This window comes from Perognathus longimembris, chromosome 4 (assembly GCF_023159225.1).
Source record: "Perognathus longimembris pacificus isolate PPM17 chromosome 4, ASM2315922v1, whole genome shotgun sequence".
Taxonomy (NCBI): domain Eukaryota; kingdom Metazoa; phylum Chordata; class Mammalia; order Rodentia; family Heteromyidae; genus Perognathus; species Perognathus longimembris.
In genome coordinates, this window is record NC_063164.1 from 28,971,078 (window position 1) to 28,993,246 (window position 22,169).

The 22,169-nt window shown below is 39.6% G+C and overlaps 2 protein-coding genes across 6 annotated transcripts in view; one reads left to right on the top strand and one right to left on the bottom strand.

The window, feature by feature from the left end:
* Stradb (STE20 related adaptor beta) overlaps positions 1–17,382 on the bottom strand; it is a 29,798-nt gene extending 12,416 nt beyond the window's left edge. Inside the window, exons 1-11 of one of the 3 annotated variants that reach the window (XM_048344961.1) lie at positions 17,132–17,382; positions 13,405–13,504; positions 10,265–10,345; positions 8,214–8,313; positions 6,327–6,448; positions 5,377–5,485; positions 3,923–4,046; positions 2,415–2,586; positions 2,013–2,117; positions 1,616–1,860; positions 110–152 (exon numbers count right to left, since the gene is read on the bottom strand). In XM_048344961.1, coding sequence (XP_048200918.1) covers positions 110–152; positions 1,616–1,860; positions 2,013–2,117; positions 2,415–2,586; positions 3,923–4,046; positions 5,377–5,485; positions 6,327–6,448; positions 8,214–8,313; positions 10,265–10,345; positions 13,405–13,416 — 1,113 coding nt within the window. In that variant the 5' untranslated portion in view covers positions 13,417–13,504; positions 17,132–17,382. Of the gene's footprint in view, positions 1–109; positions 153–1,567; positions 1,861–2,012; positions 2,118–2,414; positions 2,587–3,922; positions 4,047–5,376; positions 5,486–6,326; positions 6,449–8,213; positions 8,314–10,264; positions 10,346–13,404; positions 13,505–17,131 lie in introns of all 3 variants that reach the window. The other 2 variants (XR_007210736.1, XM_048344962.1) reach the window with 2 other exon arrangements.
* Trak2 (trafficking kinesin protein 2) overlaps positions 16,770–22,169 on the top strand; it is a 59,076-nt gene continuing 53,676 nt past the window's right edge. For 2 of the 3 annotated variants that reach the window (XM_048344955.1, XM_048344958.1), the window contains exon 1: positions 17,531–17,755. The gene's annotated coding sequence lies outside the window, so the exon portion shown is untranslated. Of the gene's footprint in view, positions 16,884–17,530; positions 17,756–22,169 lie in introns of those variants that run through there. The other variant, XM_048344957.1, reaches the window with a different exon arrangement.

The following is a 22,169-nucleotide window of genomic DNA, read 5'->3' on the forward strand; positions in this document are numbered from 1 at the left end:
GGTAACTATTTGTCTTTTAGTGGCCAAAGTATCCCATTAAACCAACAAAATGAAGTGATTTTTAATAGTATTTAAAAACATCTAGGTAACAGACAATAGATAAACTCACCTGTTTGAAGAATACATGGGACAATAAACTGCTTGCTGATGGCCTGAAATATTTAATAAAGTTATTTAAAAAATAGAAATGTCAGAATGTAGATTTTTAAAGTATATAACTATATTAGAAATTAGAGGGGCCAGGCCCAATAGTTCACTTCTATAATCCCAGCTTCTCAGGTAGCAGAAAACCAAAAGATTACAGTTTGAGCTCACTCTAGGCAAAAAGCTATCTACAACCCATCTCAACAACAATAAAACTCTGGGAGTAATGATACACACTGTAATCTGAGTTATCAGAGAGGAATAAGTAGGAAGAAAATGGTTCTGAGGTTGACTGAAAAAAAAAAATCTTTGTAAGAGTCTTATCTGAAAAATAACTAGCCAAAAACAGACTCAAAGAATGACTCAAGTGGTAAAGTGTATGTATAGCAAAACCAAGGCACTAAGTTCAAAACCCAGTACCATCCACCAAAAATGAAAATTATGTTAGAGTTATAAAACCCAATACTAAAGCAGCAATAAGAAAAAGAAAAAAGCCAGATGCCAGTGGCTCATGACTGTATCCTAACTGTTCAGAGACTGAAATCTGAAACTGTCTCCAACTAACTAACCAAAAAATAAACAGATAGATAGATAGATAGATAGATAGATAGATAGATAGATAGATAGATGGATGATAGATAGCTGGGAAGTGGAACTGTGGCTCAAGTGGTAGAGCACTAGCCTTGAGCACAAAAGCACAGGGACAGTACCCAGGTCCTGAGTTCAAGTCCCAGAACCAGTACAAAAATAAATTCATAGTACCAAATCTGATTAACAGGAAGAAATAATTCTAGAAGTATTATTCAATTACATCATATTCAACATTTATTGGGTACGTATTGGAAGTACACCTGTTACTAAGGAGCCAGAAAACAAAAGATAAATAAGAAAATAAGACAGATATCTTCTATACAAAATACTAATATATAGTTATCTAATGATAATTTAGACAAGTATATTAGCAGCAACTTACATTTTTATACTACTTAGAATTTCTAAAATGCCTTAATAGAAAGGAGGTAGTAATCTGTATCTAGGAAGGGTGATTTGTTTTTAAAGATAATTTTTCAATGTTTTTTGGTTTTGTTTTTTTCAGGGCCTGAGCAATGTCCCTGGCTTTTTGAGCCACAGCGCCACTTCTGGCTGTATTCTGTATATGTGGTGTCTGGGGAATTGAACCCAGGGCTTCATGTATTCGAGGTAGGCATTCTTTGCCACTAGGCCATATCCCCAACCCCTAAAGATAATTTTTATAAGATGTCTTAGGTAGGAAATGATATGGAGTCTGTCCCTTCTGATTCTGAATCCAGTGTTCTTCCCATTTGCTTACCATTTCTACTTATTCTTAGCACTGACAATTTCTACATTACACATTTTTATCAAAAGATTTGAATTTGATGGGAAGGATAAACTTCTATAACACATAAAGCACATACATTTTGTGCCATTTAGAGGCGACCAGTATTATTACCTTTTCTCAGGATCTTGCTGCAGACAAAGCTGTACTAAGCTAAAGAAGGCAGGAGAGAAGGTCTTCGAGGCTGGTGTGTGCAGCCGTTCACTAGTGACTGTGTGACTTCCACTGGAGACAAGTACACTTTCTCCAATCCCAGAGTCCACACCTGACCGAGAACTTTTCATTCTAGAGTCTGATTGAGGGAAAATACTGATATCCAATGGGCTATACGGAGGACCTTTTAGTTTCTGTAACAGCATCTAAGAGAAAGAAAAAGTTCTTGAACATTTTCCAGGCAAAATATTAAAACAAAAATGACAAAGAGTCTATAATAAACATGTTTTATAGAAATTATCTAGAATGTAAGAACCTAGAAAAGGCAAGAAATTCAGGGATTTTAGAGGCATTTTACCTGAGTCCTATGCATGTCCTGAAATGGGATCTGCCCACTGGCTAATTCACATGCTGTAATCCCAACACTGTAAATATCTGACTTCACATTATATCCATGTAAGTCCTGTGCAACACAATTAATTTGAAGTTCTTTAGTATAAATAGCCAAAAGTTATCTACATATCCTGTTGTGATAAAGGATGGTGAACCATTGAAAAATTACCCAATAAGTAGGAAATCAGGATCTACCTAATGTATTAGTGTACATTTCAAGTTCCTAACAAAATTTTGACAAGAAAGAGAAAAGGTCTTATAGTAGGCCATTCATCAATATCCAAGTATAAAGATGCAATTGTCCTTTAGTCAAACTCAGAAGACACTTGAGACACACAGACAAACCAATGCCACAGCCACACCTGACCTGTCTCAGTAGCTCTGGACTCAGCCACGGCTGCACTGACGTGCTGAACTGTGGGAAATCAAACACAGCCCTATGCCTCTGTCCGTGCTTAACCAAACTATGCAGATGGGACAGGCCAGACAGGGTCACTAGGCCATCACCAGAAATGAGGATATGGCTGGCTTTAAAACTCCTAGAACAAAAAGAAACAATCCTAAGTACTAGGAATCTGGCCAATGAAGAAAGAATAAAAGTCTGGTCAGAACAGAATGAGGTATACTCTTAGAAACTAAATACCCTTTATAAAATACAAGTGTATGTTATACACATTAAAAATATAAGAAATGTTTAGGGAGTTCGGAATTAGTGTACTCAATACAGAACTACAAGAGTTGAAAGGTGCAGGTTTGAACAGGTAGGTGTTTTTCAAATGAAAAATAGAATCAAGTTACTAATTTCACTATTTTAATATACTTGCAAAAACACCAAGATGCCTAAAAAATTAACATTTAAGCACAAGTGTATGATTTATAGTTAAATACAATATTAAACAGGAAAAATTTCATGGTATAACATCATTTATAAAGATGTCATAAATTTTCTTAAAATGTCAAATTATAAAAGAACCTTATCCTTTAGTTATTTAGAGTACAGTTGGTTTAAAGTTGTCATCTAACCAGAATTCTGCTAAATATGAATAGAAAGACAAAAAAAACTTTATGGAAACTGAATAAGAAAGCAAGTCCATTTAAAATTAATTTAATTCAGAAGCAAAACAAAGTCCTAGTGTATTTTAGATCATTGACCTTCACATTCAGACAATTACGCAAGTGAAGTTTGATAACAAGAGATTTTATACTTACTATGATAAACTCAAGATGCTATTTAAGGAATCGGGGAAGAATTATAACTTGTACATGATAAACATATGGGACAAGCTGGAAAGCACATAAAGAAGCTATTTATTTGCTTGAAAAGAATAAAACACAACCAGCTAACTAGGATCCTTTCCCTGTAGCTGATCCTGAATATCCTGGTTCTTATATCCCACATTAGGCTGAGACTGTGAGCTCCATGAGGGCAAATGTTGCACCCCAGCACCAAGGGAAGTGCTTGGTACAGATGCTGTGGCCTTAACATTTTTGGTGAATGGATATAAAAGGTAAGCATTCTCTGAATGCATTGGGCTCTTCCTCTCTGTTCAAGTGATATAACCCTACATCCTAATACTCAATTGCCTCCTCCTCCAAGTTTCCTAAAAGACCTCCTCTACTAAATGCCTTTCATTTTAGTCAGCTGTCAGTGGCTCACACCTGCAACTAGTCAGGAGGCTAAGATCTGAGAGACTGAGGTTCAAAGCCAACCCCTCCTTACTGGTTAGCAAGAAGCTGAGTATGAGGCATGGCTCACCTGGTAGAGTACCAGCCCAGTGAGTAATTCCAGTGAGAGGCCCTGATACTGAATTCTGACACTGAAAAACTCTAATGCTGAAAAACAAAATCATTTTATAAAATGCAATAAGCAAATACCTATGAATACAGCCATTTTGGTGAAGATAATTCAATCCTCGCACCGCTCCAAAGAGAATGTTTCTTATTAAAGTTTCACTCATTCCTTCAGGAAAGTAAGTCCTCAAGAGCTGACTTGCTGAACCTGTAAGAAACCATTGAGATTTTCAGAGGAACATTGAAAGTGATCTTGTTTCCAACTATGTTGTAGATGGCTTTTCCATCATAAACACACACATGCCATTTACTTTTTTGGAGCCTAATGCTTTCCCATGCAACAGTGCTTTTCCTTTAGGAATTTTAAAAACATTTTTGCAAGGGTCTGGGGATAAAGCTCAGAGGTGGCGGACTTGCCAATTATGCTAAAGCCCTAAGTTTGATTCCAGCACCAGTAGGGAATTTTTCTTCCTAATGATCTCCTAAGAGATTAGGAAAGAGAGCTATTTTTCAATTAAAAATATTAAAATATTAATTTAAAATACATGCTACAAGTCAGGCGTTGGTGGCTCACACCTATAATCCTAGCTACTCAGAAGTCTGAGATGTGAAGATCATGGTTCAAAGCCAGCCCACCAAGAAAGTCTGTGAGACTCTCATCTCCAGTAAACTACTCAGAAAAAGCCAGAAGAGGCACTGTGGCTTAAATGGTAGCGCTAGACTTGAGCACAGAGAGGATCAGGGACAGAGCCCAAGCTCTGAGTTCAAGCCCCAGCAGAAAAAAACCCAAAAACCTAAAACCAAAAACTGGGGGAAAAACACATTCTATATGTAGCATATGATTTCTTTGTAATCCAAAAGCAATTCACAAAAGCTATTCTAAAAATCAAAGCTTTAAACTGGGAGAGAATGAGGGAGGGAGTAACACTGTTCAAAAGGAAATGGAGTCATTACCTGACTTATGTAATTATAACCCTTCAGTGAATCCCCTTTATAATAAGATTTAAAAAAAATTCAAATCAAAGCTCTAGAATCCATCCACTTAATTATTTAACATGCTGTACATTGTACTGTGCTAAGTAATATAACAGCACCTGGGCACCAAAACAGAAAATTCACAAGATCCTTGCTGTCAAGAAACACAAGTGAGGGACAGACACACACAAGGGGGTTTATAGCAAGAGAATTCAGTTTACAGTGTGGTGAAATGAGGACAGAGATCGTGTGCATAGGGAAGCAAACACCCATCACTTTCCACTGACAAGCAAGAAGAAAACTGAGGGGAAGAGATAGCTTATGTAAAGCCATGAAATTCTGAGAATGAGAATAAGTTCCTTGATTATAATACCTGTTCTCCTTTTTTTCTCAAGACTAAAAGTCAACACAAGCCAAGTATTAACGTAGATCATGATACTGAGAATCAGATGTTGTATTTATAAATTGAAAGTAGAAAGTCACAAATCTAAGACCCTGTTCATCTGTATAACAATAGCATTCAGGCTACGCATGGTTGTTTCATTTAAAAGCAGTTTTCTTACCATAGGCCATAAATGGAGAAATAACCCAAAGCCAACTGCCAACAGTGAAAACTGTCCAGTAATTTGTAATATTAGGGTGCCGAAAAAAGTGGGATAGAATCACCGCTTTCTAGAGTAAAGACACAAAAGACAAGTTATTTTAAAACAACTTCTCTTTTCTCATGATGAAGGAAAGAAACAGTAATAGTAGTAGCTTCTTAGTACTCTGCACCATACTTGGCATTCTATGAAGTATGATTCCCATTTCATAAGCACACTTGACACTAAGAAAATTTAAAAACACACAGAATGGAAGGAGAAAGAACACAGAAAGAACAATCAATAGTTTTCTCTAGATTATTTTTTCTCTGCAACATATATATACACATATATTTTTAAAATTGAGACTATCCGAAGAAAATTATTTCCTCTATTATATAAAAAATGATTACTGATGCTAGGCTGGAGGGCTGGCTCAAGTGGTAGAATACCAGCATTGAGCAAGCAAACCCAACAAGAGTGAGAGGCACTGAGTTTATGCCCCCAGAACTAGCATAAACTTTAGTGATTAATGACAAGAAAATGGCATAATATCCTGAAACATAATTCTGTTATAATTTATCAATTTGGAAGTTAAATTTGTTTATCTGGATAGAAAAGGTCCTGTTTGCTTCTGTTTTTCTATTCTCCTAGGGTGTTGTGAATCTCCAGGCCAGCATTTGAATATGACATTCACTTGAATGAAGTTATAACGGTTTACCAAGTTTGAATATACTTTTCTTTCACTTGGAAACCAGATCCAAGTATTCTTACTTAATTCAATTACTCAATATTAATTCAGTGATTCAATATTAATCAGAAGATCTTTCCCTAAAAAAAAGAATTACCAATTTCATGGAAACAAATTCTTACAGGTGCAATCTCTTCAATAAGACATTACTATAAATATGTGCCTTTCTTCATGTCACTACCTGTAAAGCTTTCAGCCGTTCTTCATTGCAGTTCTCAAGATTTGTAATTTTTATGGTTACCAGTGTTCCTGTAGGAGTATGCCGAGCGAGATGGACAGAGGTCAAGTTGTCAAATCCTCTTCCTGTAATTGGACATAGGATTCTTGTTAGCAACCCAAAGAATAGAATTGACGCTGTGTACTTCATTAAAATATAAAATATTCAAAATATACCACTAATGAAATGAAAAAATTCAATCAGCCTCAGCATTGCAGTAATGGCCCAGATCTCAGACACCTGGCTCACCAGCTATTTCAACACAAGCTCTTTTTTAGCTGTCCAAAAGGAAAGCTGTTACTATCTAACTAGTGTCAGCCCCAAATTGACTCTTATGACTGCATGATTTTGCCTGGTCTTCAGTGTGTTCTAAGTTTCAAAGTACGAATCTCCATCCTTCCATGTTTGAATTACCTACATAGTATTCCTAATAACTTCATGGTACCTTGACCCATGCCAGTTATGTGACTCTTCCTTAAAATTTGTCCTAACAGAGAATGTCCTAATGGAGGATGTCCCCTTGTCACTTCCTGATCACCAGCCTCAAACTCCTTTGGGTGAACTGAGACATTTTATTAGCCGCTAGACAATTTTTGAGTGAGGGACTAGGCTTCACACATAGTCAGGTCTCCCATCTTTGCTCAGATTCATGAACTTAGATCAGGGCCACATAGGAGAGAGTGGAAAGGAACTCTCTAGGCCTTTTTGAAAACATACGTAGATCTCAATCCAGGTTCAGGGCCTCACAGTGCCTGATAAGCCTAGATGAAAGTTCCTGCATCAGGTATGTCCTTCTTGTGTTTAGAAAGGTTGTGGCCACTTACTTGTTCCACATTCATTTTTATTTATTATTGTTCTTTCTTTTTGTGATAAAATTTTACTTAGGAATTGAAACTTTTAAACTAAGAAGCTCTGTATATTTATTTCAAAATTTTCAAAAGCATATTTATTCCAAACCATGCTTCCCCCCTGAGAAAGAAAGAAAATGAAAACATAATCCATGGACTGAAACTATTAGCAATATTTATGTTTGATAAGCCTTCTATCCGGAAAAGATAATAAACAATTCAATTAAGAAGCAGGCAGAGGATAAATAGACAATCTACAAAATAAGATATAGGGGCCAATAAGCAAATTAAGACAATGACATATAAATGCATAGCTATTATATGGCTAAGACTGTGACTTGATGATCTAGTTAAACAAAGGAATACTAGTCAGCAGTTTCCTACCCTGACCTCTAGTCCTAGCAATCACAGATCTGCTTGTTTGTCATATAAATAAATGGTATCAAAAAAGATAGTCTTTTGTGCTTTTGAGATTCATCCTATTTTGGGGAATAACTCACCATGTATGTTTCAAACATAAATATATAGACATACATTTGTATATAGATACTTGTTACAAAAGCTAGAAACAAGAACTCATCTTGTTCCATATCCAACCATAAAGGTTTCTACTACCCAAAAAAGTATAATTTTAAATTAGAAAATAAGTTTAAGTATTATAACTGAAAGGTTTACATGATTTTAATTCCCACCGAGTATAAATTATTCCCACAAAATTAGATGCTTCCCACAATAAGGATACAATAATATATATTTTTAGTACTGTCTTAGTTCTCTAAATGCACAAGTGAAAATGTACAAGTTCTAGATAGCAATCTTTAAAAAAAGTCTACCTACCTCACTATTGTGATATAAACACAAAATCAATTCATTTGACTAACACAGTAAATATCCACTTTTAAGCTGTAGCTGTCAACAGAGAAATACTTGCCTATAAAATAATCTGTTGATCATCTCATTTCAAGCAACAAAAGGTTAGTTATAGCAAGTCCAGGATTCTTACCTATTTCCACTTGCAGTTCATAGTGAGAAACATTGGTGGAATGTATTGCTTCACTGGTTCTAGTGCATGGAGGTGACCAGGAAAGGGGTGGCTCATCGACCTGCATTCATTTCACAAGGTGAAAACAAAAAATGTATAAACATTGCGAGGCACCAGTGGCTCATGACTATAATCCTAGCTACTCAGGAGGCTGAGTTCTGAGGATCATGGTTTGATGCCAGCCCAGGCAGGAAAGTCCATGAAACTCTTTCCTCCAATAAACTACTCAGAAAAAGCCCAAAGTGGTGCTTTGTCTCAAAGTGGTAGAGCACTACCCTTGAGCAAAAGAAAATCAGAGACAGCACCCAGGCCTGGAGATCAAGACCCAGGACTGGCAAGTATGTATGTGTATATATATATATATGTACATGTATGTGTGTATATATATATATATTTGGCAGCATATATATATATGCCAGTATACACATACACATACACACACACTTAAACTCCCAATTTGATGCCACCATGCCAACAGAAAATGTTGATACTGTTTTTTCAAGCTCACATGTGCACCTTAGGATGACATCAAAGGTGGCTGGAAACTGTTTTTAGATCTACAGGGAAATTGCCAATTGATAATTGATGTTAGAAGGTTTTCTATATGGAAATAGGATAGGAAAAGGAGGTTTACAAATAGCAAGGAATAAGTCCAATGCAAGTTGTAGTAAAATGTGTGGAAGTTGGTAGGAATGGCTGACAGATGAAAGTGTGGAGTGAGTGCACTAGAGCTGCAATGACTCATGATCCTGCTTCCAGTCACCAGCTGTATCCATTTCTCCTACAAGCTGCCATGCTTCTCTAGTGGGCATGGTAACAACTCCTTCCACACTACAGCTATTAAGATGGTGAAGAAGTTTTCAAAGATGAAATGAACCAAAAGGAGGTGAAAAAGAAAACTAAACTTAAGGAGACAGGAGCTTAGGGTCTAGCCTCCCCAGGTGAAGAAGTACTCATCAGTGTGAGGTCTCACGGGGTACTCAGGAGTCACTGAGGCATGAAACCTAAACGTAGAGGCATGGTTAACTTCAAAGATGGGCTTTTCTAGATAGAGTGCTTTCAAAGTTATAGGAGACACAAATCATCTGGAAAATCAGGACTATCTCCCAAACATGACTGCCCAGCAACCATGAGGACCTGAGTTCAAATTCCAATACAGCAAAAATAAAAACATGGATAACTAAACCATGGTAACATTGTAAACTCATTTAAAAATAGATTTCTGTTTAATTCCATGTAACAGTGAGATTGCTCCTTAATGGAAGGTTTCAAGCAGGCAAGTGGCACAAGCAGGCCTGTCTTGGTACAGTAGTGAACCCTGATACAAGCACAGTGGGAGACTCCCAATCTAGGAGGAGACACGTGTCTACTCTACACACATTGCAGACTGTCTGCAGGCAGAGTCACCTCATTACAGCCCAGGTCCAAGTGGGGGATGATGGGACTTGAGTAGCAGCGCCCCTGTGAAGGAGAGGAAGGAAAGACAGACTCTTGAGACTTGGTATCTAGAAGATTTAATGGTATGAGTGGTGGTAGAGTGAAGACCACTCTGAAGTCTTTAGTTAGGATGACTTACTTGGTTGGGTTTCATTAGCCAAAGCAAGAAATACAATTGGTTGTTGAAGTTTTGAGAGAAGGCTTACGTTTCACTCAAACTCAGCAGAGGTGTCTGAAGAATCTCCTGAGATAGAGATTCTATGTCTGACTCTATGGACATGTCTACTGCTCAGGAGAGAGACAGTCTAGTCATGATCAGTTCTGCTTGCTGTCAGGGTCCTCTCAGGACTTCTAAGTCAGATCCAGGGCAATCTGAAACCTGAGCAACTGAAACCATAGGAGTGGGCTAGATTGCTTAGGGAAAGCTAGCTTAGGAAGTCTATTTCAGAATATTGGAGACGAGCAGAAAGAAAAAACAGGAAAAGACATGGCCACGAAAAAGCTATGAGAGAACCAGTGAGTGTTCTTACAGAAGGCAAAGGAGGTACATTAATTGTATTCAACCAATTTCTTACCAAGTATTGATGGATACTGGTTTCAGACTGTTTTTCTGGCCTAAGTGATTCAACTCGTGTTCGTGAAGTACAGAAACAATCCTAGAAATCAGAAAGACATTAAGTAAGACAAAAGTATGGCACAGTGCGAGTGGAGGTAGAGTATGGATGCAAAAGGGTCGCCTGCAAATGGTGTGAGGATCTAACATGGAGGTAGGCATTCATAATGGGGGAGAGGTGAGAGAAACAGCTGAGCATGCAAAAGGCTCATCTCTTAACTTGCTAGACTGTACTTGGTATATCTTTGACTCTTGCCCTTTCTTTTCTTGAGATTCTAATGTCAGTCCATTTTAACTCTTGGTGTTAAATTTTACGTCCTTTATCACTTTTGATGAATTTCAGAATATTTTTCTAAAGATTATTTTCTTCTGGATCTTTAGCTAAAGAGTATTCTACTATAATTTCTGTAATTCTGTAATTTTATTTTGCTCCTCATATATCTTTCTTGACATTAAACCACTTATTTATTTGGGGGGGGTTGTTTTTGTTTTTTTCACACCTGTCTTGAGCTTGAACTCAGAGCCTGGGCACTGTCCCTGAGCTTCTTTTGCTCAATGCTAGCACTCAACTTGAGCCACAGCTCCACTTCTGGCACTTTTGATGCTTACTTGGAAAGAAGAGTCTCACAGACTTTCTTGCCTGAGCTGGCTTACAGCCATGATCCTCAGATCTCAGCCTCAAAATACAGGCTTAGTATATTTGTTACAGTTTTTGTTACTTAAGATGACAAACATGTCCAACTCAAAGCAAATTCAAAGAGATTGCTGATATTATCACAATTGATATTTTCCTGAATATTGGCTTGTGGATCTGTTATTATATATTGCCTATAAAGAAATATAACTATGCTGGGAATGTGCTTAGCAGTAGAGTGCTTGCCTTGCATGCATGAAGCCCTGGGTTTGATTCCTGAGCACCACATAAACAGAAAAGGCCAGAAGTGGTGCTGTTGCTCAAATGGTAGAGTGCTAGCCTTGAGCAAGAAGAAGCCAGGGACAGCGCTCAGGCCCTGAGTCAAAGTCAAAGCCCCAGGACTGGCAAAAGAAAGAGAGAGAGAGAGAGAGAGAGAGAGAGAGAGAGAGAGAGAGAGAGAGAGAGAGAGAGAGAGAGGGAGAGAGAGAAATGTAATTGTGATCTAGCATATCAACTAGGGGAGTGAAGCTAACCTCATACTATGTAAGAAGAAAAGAATGTCAAAAGAAAGCTATAAGCAAATTGTGTGATGAACTTTCATAAGAAATTATTTTCAGTAATCACATCAATGTTTACTTTTATATGAACAGTCAAGTACAACATAAAATGATTTTCCTAAATCCCATCCAAGTCTACTTAACCTATAGTCAGTTATTTAAAAGTATTCAAACAGTTGGGCGCTAGTGGCTTACACCTATAATCCTAGCTATTCTGGAAGCTAAGATCTGAGGATCGTGTTCAAAGCCAGCCCAGGCAGAAAAGACCATGAGACTCTTATCTCCAATTAGCCACCAGAAAACTAGAAGTGGCACTGTGGCTCAAAGTTGTAGAGCACTTCCCTTGAGCACAAAAGCTCAGGGACAGTGCTTCACCCTAAGTTCAAGGTCCATGACCAAGAAAATGAACAAACAAACAAACGAATGAATGGACAAATAAAAAGTCATCAAACTTCCTTTCTTTTAAAATATGCTGGAATTTCTCAATAATCAAGCAAGTCATTTCCCAGTTAATCTAATTTACTTATTTTTAGTTATATCTTTTCCAACTCACAAACCTGTGCCAAACTGTAACTCAAAGTAATCCTTTAGAGCAGGGTCCAGCCAACTACAGTCAATGGAAAACCAGCTGTTTGTGTGAAGAAAGTCTTATCTGAATATTCATTTCTTCATGCAACAAAGCAGAAAAGTAGTACCATGAAAATACTATGTGGCCTTTACAAAAAAAAAAAAGATTCTCTGTATATGTAATTTTTTTAAATTTAAGTTTATGTTTGCTCTGTTTCTTTTTTTTCTTTATTGTCAAAGTGATGTACAGAGGGGTTACATTTTCATATATAAGGGAAGTACATTTCTTTCTTTCTTTCTTTTTTTTTTTTTTTACCAGTCCTGGGGCTTGGACTCAGAGCCTGAGCACTGTCCCTGGCTTCTTTCTGCTCAAGGCTAGCACTCTGCCACTTGAGCCACAGTGCAACTTCAGGTCGTTTTCTAACTATGTGGTGCTGGGAAATCAAACCCAGGGCTTCATGTATATGAGGCGAGCACTCTTGCCACTAGGCCATATCCCAGCCCCTGTACATGTAAATTTACATACTGAGTTGAAACCCCTTGTACTACTATTTAAGTATTTTTTAAAAAAATATGTTGATTCCTGCTTTAGGACATGAGATGTTGACTTCAATGTATTTCCCAGGTATATACATTAAAAGTAGATATGTTATACATTTTCCATATATCTAAGAAGACAGTCTCCACCTCATCAATGGCAAACAATGGAATAGACTTGCAAATACGAGTCTGAACCCTAGCTCCAATTCTTGGCACTCAGAGGCAAACTCAAGACAAGGAGGCCACCCCAGCTGTCCTACCAATCTCTCACAATTTTTAAGACTGAGATTATTGTGTCAATACAAAAATTCCTTATTCAAACATTATATGGTATATAAACAGAGTTTCTAAAACTACTTAAGCTACAGCAAATATCATGAATCTTTTACACACACAAAAACAAATGGATATTTGATGTAGCTCATACTGTGAACTGATCCAAGTGTTTTGTCTGAGAAGTCAGAAGCTATTTTAAAATTCTATGTTGCTTGCCTTTGGTTAATTTTGAAAGATTTAAAGGATGAGACTGGAACATAACTGGATATGACTGGAACATAAACACAAGATACATGTAAAAAAGTGAATATGGGACACAGTATTAAAGAGGATATCAAAAAGGATAAGAGACATTCTTTTTGAAAGATAAAAAATTTTACTGAGAAGTTAATCATTCACCAAGATATCAGCCATTCAAGTCACAACACCTCAGGACAACAGCCCCTCAGAATATGCCTTTGGCTAAGGTGCTGTACTGACATCTAACTGCTGATGGCACAAACAAGATCAATGTTAACAAAAACTTACCAGAAGAGACATTGAATCGCTTTGGTTCACAGAAAGTGACAAAAATCCATCTATTCAAAAGAAGATTTCTGCTTTATCTTCAAGCTACAGAAAGACTTTACTATTAAAAAAAAAACAATAGGCAAAATTAGATTTATGTTAAAGTGCTTCAAAGAACTAGTTGCTGCAACCTCACCTGGTATTTAGTATTCCTTGGTATGAAAGATGAGAGCCATTCCAGGAAAGTTCCTTAAAGAACATTTCTCTTTATTGAATACTAGATGGGATCTGATAACATGGCAGAAAGACAGAGTCAAGTTCAAGGGACATTTTGGACAGCTGGATATTTCTGTAGTTTCTAGATATTTGTAGGGATGTCACTCAGTAGTTAAAGCATCTGCCTAGCAAGCTTGATTACTAGTACTACCAAATATGGGTGTGTATGTACACACACTTGTCTTTTATATAAATGCAACTATTTTACTATTTATAAAAATAGACTTCATAAATTTCCAATTATTCCATTTATAAGTAAGCTTTGAAAAATTCAGATTTTTTTTTCTGATTGCATGAGTTACCTATAAATTCTCTGATGTCCCTGATTAGTAAATTTGGGAAAGTAGTTAATATGTTCTTATTGCTGGTTAGAAGGGAAAAAAGACTTTTAAAAGGTTTTTGTGTAAAATGACATTTTAAAAATAGATTAAACCTTTTCTGTTTCAATACTAGAGATTGAACTCAGGGTCTTGAGCTTGCTAGGCAAGAACTAAAGCCACATCTCCAGCCCTTTTTCCTTCTACTTTTTGTATAAGGTCTTTTTTTTTTTTTTTTTTTTTTTTTTTTTTTTTTTTTTGCCAGTCCTGGGCCTTGGACTCAAGGCCTGAGCACTGTCCCTGGCTTCTTTTTGCTCAAGGCTAGCACTCTGCCACTTGAGCCGCAGCGCCACTTCTGGCCATTTTCTGTATACGTGGTGCTGGGGAATTGAACCCAGGGCTTCATGTATACGAGGCAAGCGCTCTTGCCACTAGGCCATATCCCCAGCCCCTTTGTATAAGGTCTTTCATTTATGCCTGGTCCAACATGAACTGTATTCTTCCTACTTATGCTTCCCACATAGCTTGGATGACAGGTGTATGCATTCCTGTGCTCTGCTTTTATTGGCTAAAGTTCAACCCCATGAACTTTTTCCCAGGTTAACTAAGAATCATTATTCTCCCATTATTAGCCACTCTGCAGGCAGGTTAATTCTTTTTACTTTATGATTTTTAGTGTTCACCTTGATTCTTGAAGTTTGTTACAGATATAAAAAGGTATTCTATTATTATTATTACTATTTTTGAAGTAGGGTCTTGCTATATAGGCTGACTTTGAGCTCTCAATCCTCTAGCTTCTGTGTGCTAGGATTACAGGTATGCACCACCATGTCTGGAAGTTATACAGATTATTACACAAGTAATCTGCATTCACTTTCAATGATAGATTTAGAATTCTAACATGGTAACTTCTTTAGATTCAAAGAGACACAAAAACCACAACCAGCGTTTCTAGGCCTTTACTCACAGAAAGGATGGCAATGTTCTCAACTTAGTAGCAACAGGTTTAACACTAAACACTACTACTTCTTTCATCTAAATTGTACTTCTTTAATTTTAATGAAGTCTCCAGATTCAATCAAAGTATCTAAATACCTAAGCAAAATAAGAAAAAGATTTTGTAAACCATAAATATTATAGAGCAGAATCTACAGTTTTATTGCTAGACCAATAAAATGAATGTGCTTGAACCAAAGTTAGTACATGGGAGAAAGAAAAACCTGGAAATATATAATTTTTTTGTCACCAACCAACCACTACTGTCAACTTAAGAGGCAGGAGTTGCTGTGCTAGGAAATGAAGAAATAAATGTCTGCCAGAGTGACTGGGATCAAAAGATAATTTATCTGAAAATGCTCCTTAACTAGCAAGTGGCAGGGCAACGCAGAAGGCTTAACTAGAAAATAAGTTGGCTAGCCATGAAAATATCCATAACTTGTGACCCAGTAAATTGCACACTTTTGGTCTATTCTAAGGAGCTAGTCAAAGAAACGAACATACACAAAAAGCTACTGCACTGTTATGTGTAACAACCAAGTAGTCATTCCACATTTGCTTAATGAATGGCCAGCCACCAAGGATCGGGTACTATGTTGCACACTGGGGACACCAACTGGCAGGCAAAGCAAACAGAGTCCTAACCACTTGTAGCTGACTGTCAAGCAAAAAGGTCCAGGATATTGTGATTAAGTGAATTTTCTGTTTATTGTAACTTTGCACCCTGCTTTCTGTTCACCTAGCAACAAAGCACTTTAAGTCATTATATTATCTATTTTGCAAGAAAACTTAAGACACAATCTGTGAGAATTGCTAGTACTAAAAGAATTGTCCCTGTGGCATGGTTTAACCCCAGAGGTTTGCAGGTAGAGATATTAAGCTATTAAGAGCTATTTTTTATAAGACACTTGGAAGTCAAGAAAGCAGTTGCACCTGGCAAAGGAGTAACATGGGAGATTTGCTGTCAATTTTCTCCTATGTGCCTCTTACTAGTATGAGTATAAACTCTCCCCCTTTAAAAAAGAAATCATACTTAAGCCCAGAGCTCATATGGCTCATGCCTGTAATTCTAGCAACTCAGGAGGCTGAGATCTGAGAATTGGGGTTTAGCCAGCTAGGGCAGAAAAGTCCAGGAGACTTCTCCAATTAACTACCAAAAGAACCAGAGCGGAGCTGTGTCTCAATAGAGCACCAGCCTTGAGTGGAAAAGCTAAGGAACAGCACTGAGGCCCCGAATCCAAGACCCAGAACCAGCATTCACACATAAAATCATACTTAGAAGGCTTAGAGTTCTACATGTATTTACACTACCCCCCAGTAGACCCTTGCACTTGTATCTAAAAGAGAAAACAAAATTACCTTAAAGTTTTATAAATGACTTGTATTTGTTCCCAAACAGAAGGGTTCATCTGAAGGCTCACAACTGATAGGCTAATAACACCAAAGGCCCTATCTATTTATAGAACTTCAGTTGAGTTAATTTAAGCGTCCGACAGGAAATGCATCCAGCAGAGAATGCAAAAAATAATAATAATTAACTCTGTGGAGCTTCAAAATTACTGTAATATCCAAAATGATCTCGCAAACTCATAAACACCTTCACAAAGATCATAGCAATTCACAGCGGGGTAGAATTCTCCTGACTTAGCCGGCGACTCAGGCTTTCAACAGAGGTTTACTGAGCGCCTACTGTGTGCCAGGCGCGGTGCCAGGCCGGCGGGGCCACACACCCCTGGGAAGCTTGGAGGAAAAAGGGCACTTGACACAACACACCCCACGCGGGGACAACACGACGCCGAGTGTAGAGGACACGCGACGCCCCAGCACTTGGTTTGGTGACACATTCCTGGCCGCCCTGCAGGCTGATCGAGCCGGTGCCCGAGGGTGCCAGGCTGCTGATCGAGGCTAGAGGTGAGAGTCGGGGTAGAGGACACCGCGGAGACTCGGCGGGGGGCACCGAGGGTAGCCGGCCCTCGGAGGTCCCCGCCACCGCGCGGGGCTCCGGGCCGGACTCCGGCCACGCTCCGCTGGCCGAGCGTGCCAGCTCTGGCTCCGGGAGGGCAGCGAGCTCTAGCTCGAGGCTTCCCGGGCGTGCCGGGACCCACCGTCCCCCACCGGCCCTTACACCTTTTCCTCCCCGCCTGCCTCCCCACGTTTACCCTAACGGCGACCTCGGCCAGCGACTCTTCCAGCTGCCGGTGGGGTGGGCTCGGGTGGGCACCGGAGCCCCGAAATCTAGGACCTCGGGCTCGCGGACGGGGAAGGCGAGCGTGCTAGGCCCGCTCCCAGCGCGGGCCACAGGGCACAGGAGGGCGGCGCTGACACGACGCGGGGGCCGTGGGCCTGGAACTCTGCCCCGGCCCCAGACAGCCGGCGGGGACCGGGCTTCGCCCCACCCCGGCCCGGGTCCAGGCCCCAGCTGCTGCCCCGCCTCTCGCCCGGTGTCTGGCCGCGAAGGGGCGGGGCTTTCATTTCGGGGGCGTGGCTACTGGAGACTACAGTTCCCAGGAGGTCGTGCGCTGGGGCCGTGGAGGCTGCTGGGAGAGTGGGTCTCCTTCAAGCTTCCCCAGTCGTGTGGGGGCTGCGGCTGACCCGGCGTCGCTGCGGAGGCAAAGTCGCCGAGTGATGATGTGCTGAAGTCTCCTGCGCGTCCCTGCCACGCCCGGCTGGTTACTGTCAGCGGCGGTCGCTGGGGCCGCGGCTCCCCCGGCTGCCGCTGCTTTGGGGGCTTCTCCCTGAGGGAGGGCGGACGGACTGCGGACCGAGGTGGCGGGGCCAGTCCTGTGAGTAGCCTTTCCGCGCGTGACTCGGGTTTGCCCTTGCCAAGCTCCCTTGAAGGCGGACGCGCTCCCCGCCTGGCGCCCCTCCGCTCCTCGGGGGGCGCGCGCTGACGCCGGGGACGGGGGTGGGGGGGGGGGGGCGAAGTGGGAAAGGATGGTTTCCCCATTGTAGCTACGAAGCCGGGGACCGGGGTGGGAGGACGCTGAGCTCCCCTCGCCATTCACCCCATCTGCACCTCTGGGGATTGGCAGCCTCAGCCTCTGCCAGACAGCATCCATCTGGAGCCTCGTCTTTGAGGATGAGTAGCTTAAGTGTCTGGACGGGAAACCCTAATCCTCGCTCACCATCTGTGGTGTGAACCCGAGGACAGGATATTGGGAAGAGTTCGTTTGGTGGGCTTTTCTCTGCGATAGAGCCAGGAGCCACACGCCTTTGGAAAGAAACTGTTATTGGCAGGTGTCTTTAAATCAGTGCCAGTATGAAAAATAATCTCTCACTTTGGAAAAAAAAAATCAATTCAGGATCACTGTACTGGTGGTGAAGTCGGTTACTTGTTCATGTACCTTTTGCACCTGTTATTTGTGAACTGAAAAAAAAACACAAACATGTAGTTTTTCATTGGATATTTATCCTGCTGGAATGGGCCCTAGAAACAAAATGAAGCAGAGTCTTCCAGTTTAGTCTGTTTCAGTAAATCCTTTCTGTGGCCTTCAAATAGTTGCTGTTGAATTCGATCTCCGAGCTACAGTGATCTCCAAATAGTATGTTAATGGTGGTGACATGACACTTCAAAACAAATGGTGAAGGACATTTTGGTGGTGAGGAAGGGCAGGGGTGAAGAAGCCTTATCATCAGAACAGTGATTTCAGCTTCCTATTTTTAAAAATTAATTCCCAACAAATGGCAGACATTTAGCGAGCATATGCAATAGGAAAGAGTTTTATAATTCCACAATTTTTTATTCATATAGAAGGAAGAGATGGAAAGGGGGAGGGGGATGAGGAAGGGGGTAACAAGGTGAAAATAAATGTACTCACTGCCTTACATATGAAACTGTAACCCCTCTGTTCTTCACTTTGACAATAAAAGAAAAAATGGGGGGAAAAAAGAAGGAAGAGATGGGAAACAACTAACACTTGAGTACTTGTAATCTGCTAGGAGCCCCAGTTATGAGCTGTACTTATGTAGTTAGTTTAAATCACTTTAACAAGCCTGTTGGGCTGATTGGAGTCTCACAGATTTTATTTACATAACAAGTGGAAATTTAGGCTAGATCTACTTTGTAAATTTTACTTACTTCAGAAATTACAGACCTTAAAAAGAAGAAATTTCAGACCTTAAGAGCCAAATGGTTCAAAAGAGTTTTCAGTAAGTATTGTTTCCTAACACTGGTTCTCCAGCACACTTTGAGTATGTAGTGCAAGCTCAGAACCCCCACTTTAGTACTTTTGAACAAATTGTTCTCTCTGTGTATAATTACTTTCCTCACAGAGCTACTGGTTAAGACCCTAAACACTCATTCCAAATCTACCTCAGTGTATTTGCATAAGAAATGATAGGATTGGACTTTCAGCACAGAGGTCTTTTCCAGTTCACAAGTTTTTATGGTTCTGCACTTGAAAGTATGAGCCAAGGAATGTTTTTCTCCACTGAAAATGGTTAACATCAGTAGTCACAAGAGTAGAAAGATAGGATTCTTGAAAACTTTATTTCAGTTGCCAAAAAAAATTAACACCAGTATAAGGGATTTGAACCTCTGTAGTTTAATCTTGTTCAGCTAAGAAAGAGACCTGAGGCATTCAGGTAACAGTAGAATGATTTAGTAGTTCAAGTACAATCATACTTGTTCAGAATTTCAGCATTTTTATAAGAATAAGTATAAACATTAATATAATCCTGTATGTTGCCTATATATAAAAAACAAAAATAAAAAAAGGTCATTTAACTACTGAGTGGTATAGCTGGGAGTCAAACCAGCAAGACCAAATAATTAATATATGAGCACCTACTATGTACCATTATTTGAGTGCTTGTATTGTAATTAAATCTTTTATTACAACTACTTTATTTAGAATGGAAGTATCAGCATTTAAGTAACTGACCAATGGTGCAAAACCAGTAAAAAGTGGAATCAGTATTTAAACCCTTATGCCCCTTCAAGGTCCATGTTCTTTTTTCTTTTCCATTAACAAAAATCTTTCTTTCCCACTGTGCTCTGTGTCAGGATATAGTCTTCATTGTTAAGGAAAAGATTCTGAAGACAGGAAAAAACACCGTTTTGTTAGTGAGCTGAGCAGTAGAACAGCAGTGTGCAGAGGTTCAGTGGGAGCAGCTGAGGGGCACCCACAATCAGCCCAGATGCTATGGGAAGGCTTGGGCTAGTCTCCAGAAAACAAATAGAAATTTGCCTAGGTAGAGAAATGGTATAAGGATTGTAATGGGCTAAATTCTGTCCTTGTAAAATTTTTATGTGGAAATCTTAACGTTGTAACCTCAGAATGTGAAATTATTGGCTTGACTTTTGAGGTGACTAAATTAAAATGGGGCCATTACAGTAGGACCTAATCCAATTTGACAAGTGACCTTATAAGAGGAGGAAATTTAGGCACTTAGAGGGAGTTACTAACCCTGAGGAAGACCATATAAGGATGTATCAAGAAGGCCAGAAGAGCAGCCTGGGAAGCCAAACCTGCCAACCTCCTGATTTTTAATTTCTAGCCACCAGAATTATGAGAAAATACGTTTTTTTGTTGTTTAAGTCACCAAGTCTGTGATATCTTCTAATCACAGTTGTTATAGACAAAAGGGAATAACATTAAAAAGCTGTGAATAAGTCAGTCAAATTTCATAGGGGAAGGAAGGTTTTTATTTTTGTTATTTGCTTGCTTTTTGTTGTTATTGTTGTGGAGTGTGAACTCAAAGCCTAGGCCCTATCGCTGAGATGTTTTACTCAAGGCTAGTGCTTTACCACTTTGTGCCACAATACCACTTCCATTTTCTAGGTGGATAATTGGAGGTAAGCATCTCATGGACTGTCCCAACTGGGTTGGCTTCAAACCATGGTTCTCAGATCTCAGCCTTCTGAGTAGCTAGGATTATAGGGGTGAAGGAATTTTGAGAGATGAAGATCAACACTAGGCTGGACTTATAAATGGACATGTTGAATCAAAACCCCTTGCACACCTACTTAAAGATTAAAAAACTAAAATAAATAGCATAAATAAAAAGACTAGGCTGGAGCATTTTAGGATGATTTTTCGTGAGATCACAGGTGGTTTTACCTTTATCAGAAGGTGTTTGTAGCAGTGGGAAACATTCACATTTCAGAAAGACTGTTCTGAGCTTTATGGCTAAGGGCAGGCTAAGGCAGAATGCCGGGAAATCCAATATAGATGGCTATTGCCATAGGGAAATGAACTAGATTCTTTTCTGATAGTTTTGCATTTCAATACAAACTAAAATCAAATCATTGTTAGTGTAAGGTAGACCATAAAAGGCACAGCTAATCCTTAGGGCATACATAGGAAAATTTAGAAAGAATTTGTATATAGCTATTTGTACCTAAGCACTTACTTGGCCTTTGACACTTTGCTTTCCTATGTAGGTCATAAAGTTTTTATACAACAATCACAGAATATTCAGTATTTTTCCAGCCTAAAGAGTGATTTTATGTATCTAATAAACCTTTCTAGGGTGCTTATACTGTCCTAAATCCAATCCTATGACAGCTTTATGAAATACCTACGATTAGTCTATTAATCTGTATTTTTTGTGTGTGTGCTGGTCCTAGGGCTTGAACTCAAGGCCTGGGCACTGTCCTTGAGCTTTTTGTGCTCAAGGCTAATGTTCTACCACTTGAGCCACAGGTCCACTTCCAGCTTTTTGGTGGTTAATTGCAAATAAGATTCTCGTAGACTTACCTTCCCAGGCTGGCTTCCAACTGCAATCTTCAGATCTCAGCCTTCTGACTAACTAGGATTACAGACATGAGTCGCGGATACCTGGCTATTAATCTGCATTTTGTGCTTAAATATACAGGAATATAAAGAGGTCGGCCAACTTTTCCAAGGTCACATAGCTAATAAACAACAGAGTTAAAAGTCAAACTCAGGCATTCTGTTTTCAGAGTCTATGTTGCTACCCAATACTTTGCTGTTGCTATATAATATTTATCCAGATCTTTACTTGTAAGAAAAGGGGAGAAGAGGGGCTGGGGATATGGCCTAGTGGCAAGAGTGCCTGCCTCATATACATGAGGCCCTGGGTTCGATTCCCAAGCACTACATATACAGAAAATGGCCAGAAGTGGCGCTGTGGCTCAAGTGGCAGAGTGCTAGCCTTGAGCAAAATGAAGCCAGGGACAGTGCTCAGGCCCTGAGTCCAAGCCCCAGGACTGCGCCCCCCCCCCCCAAAAAA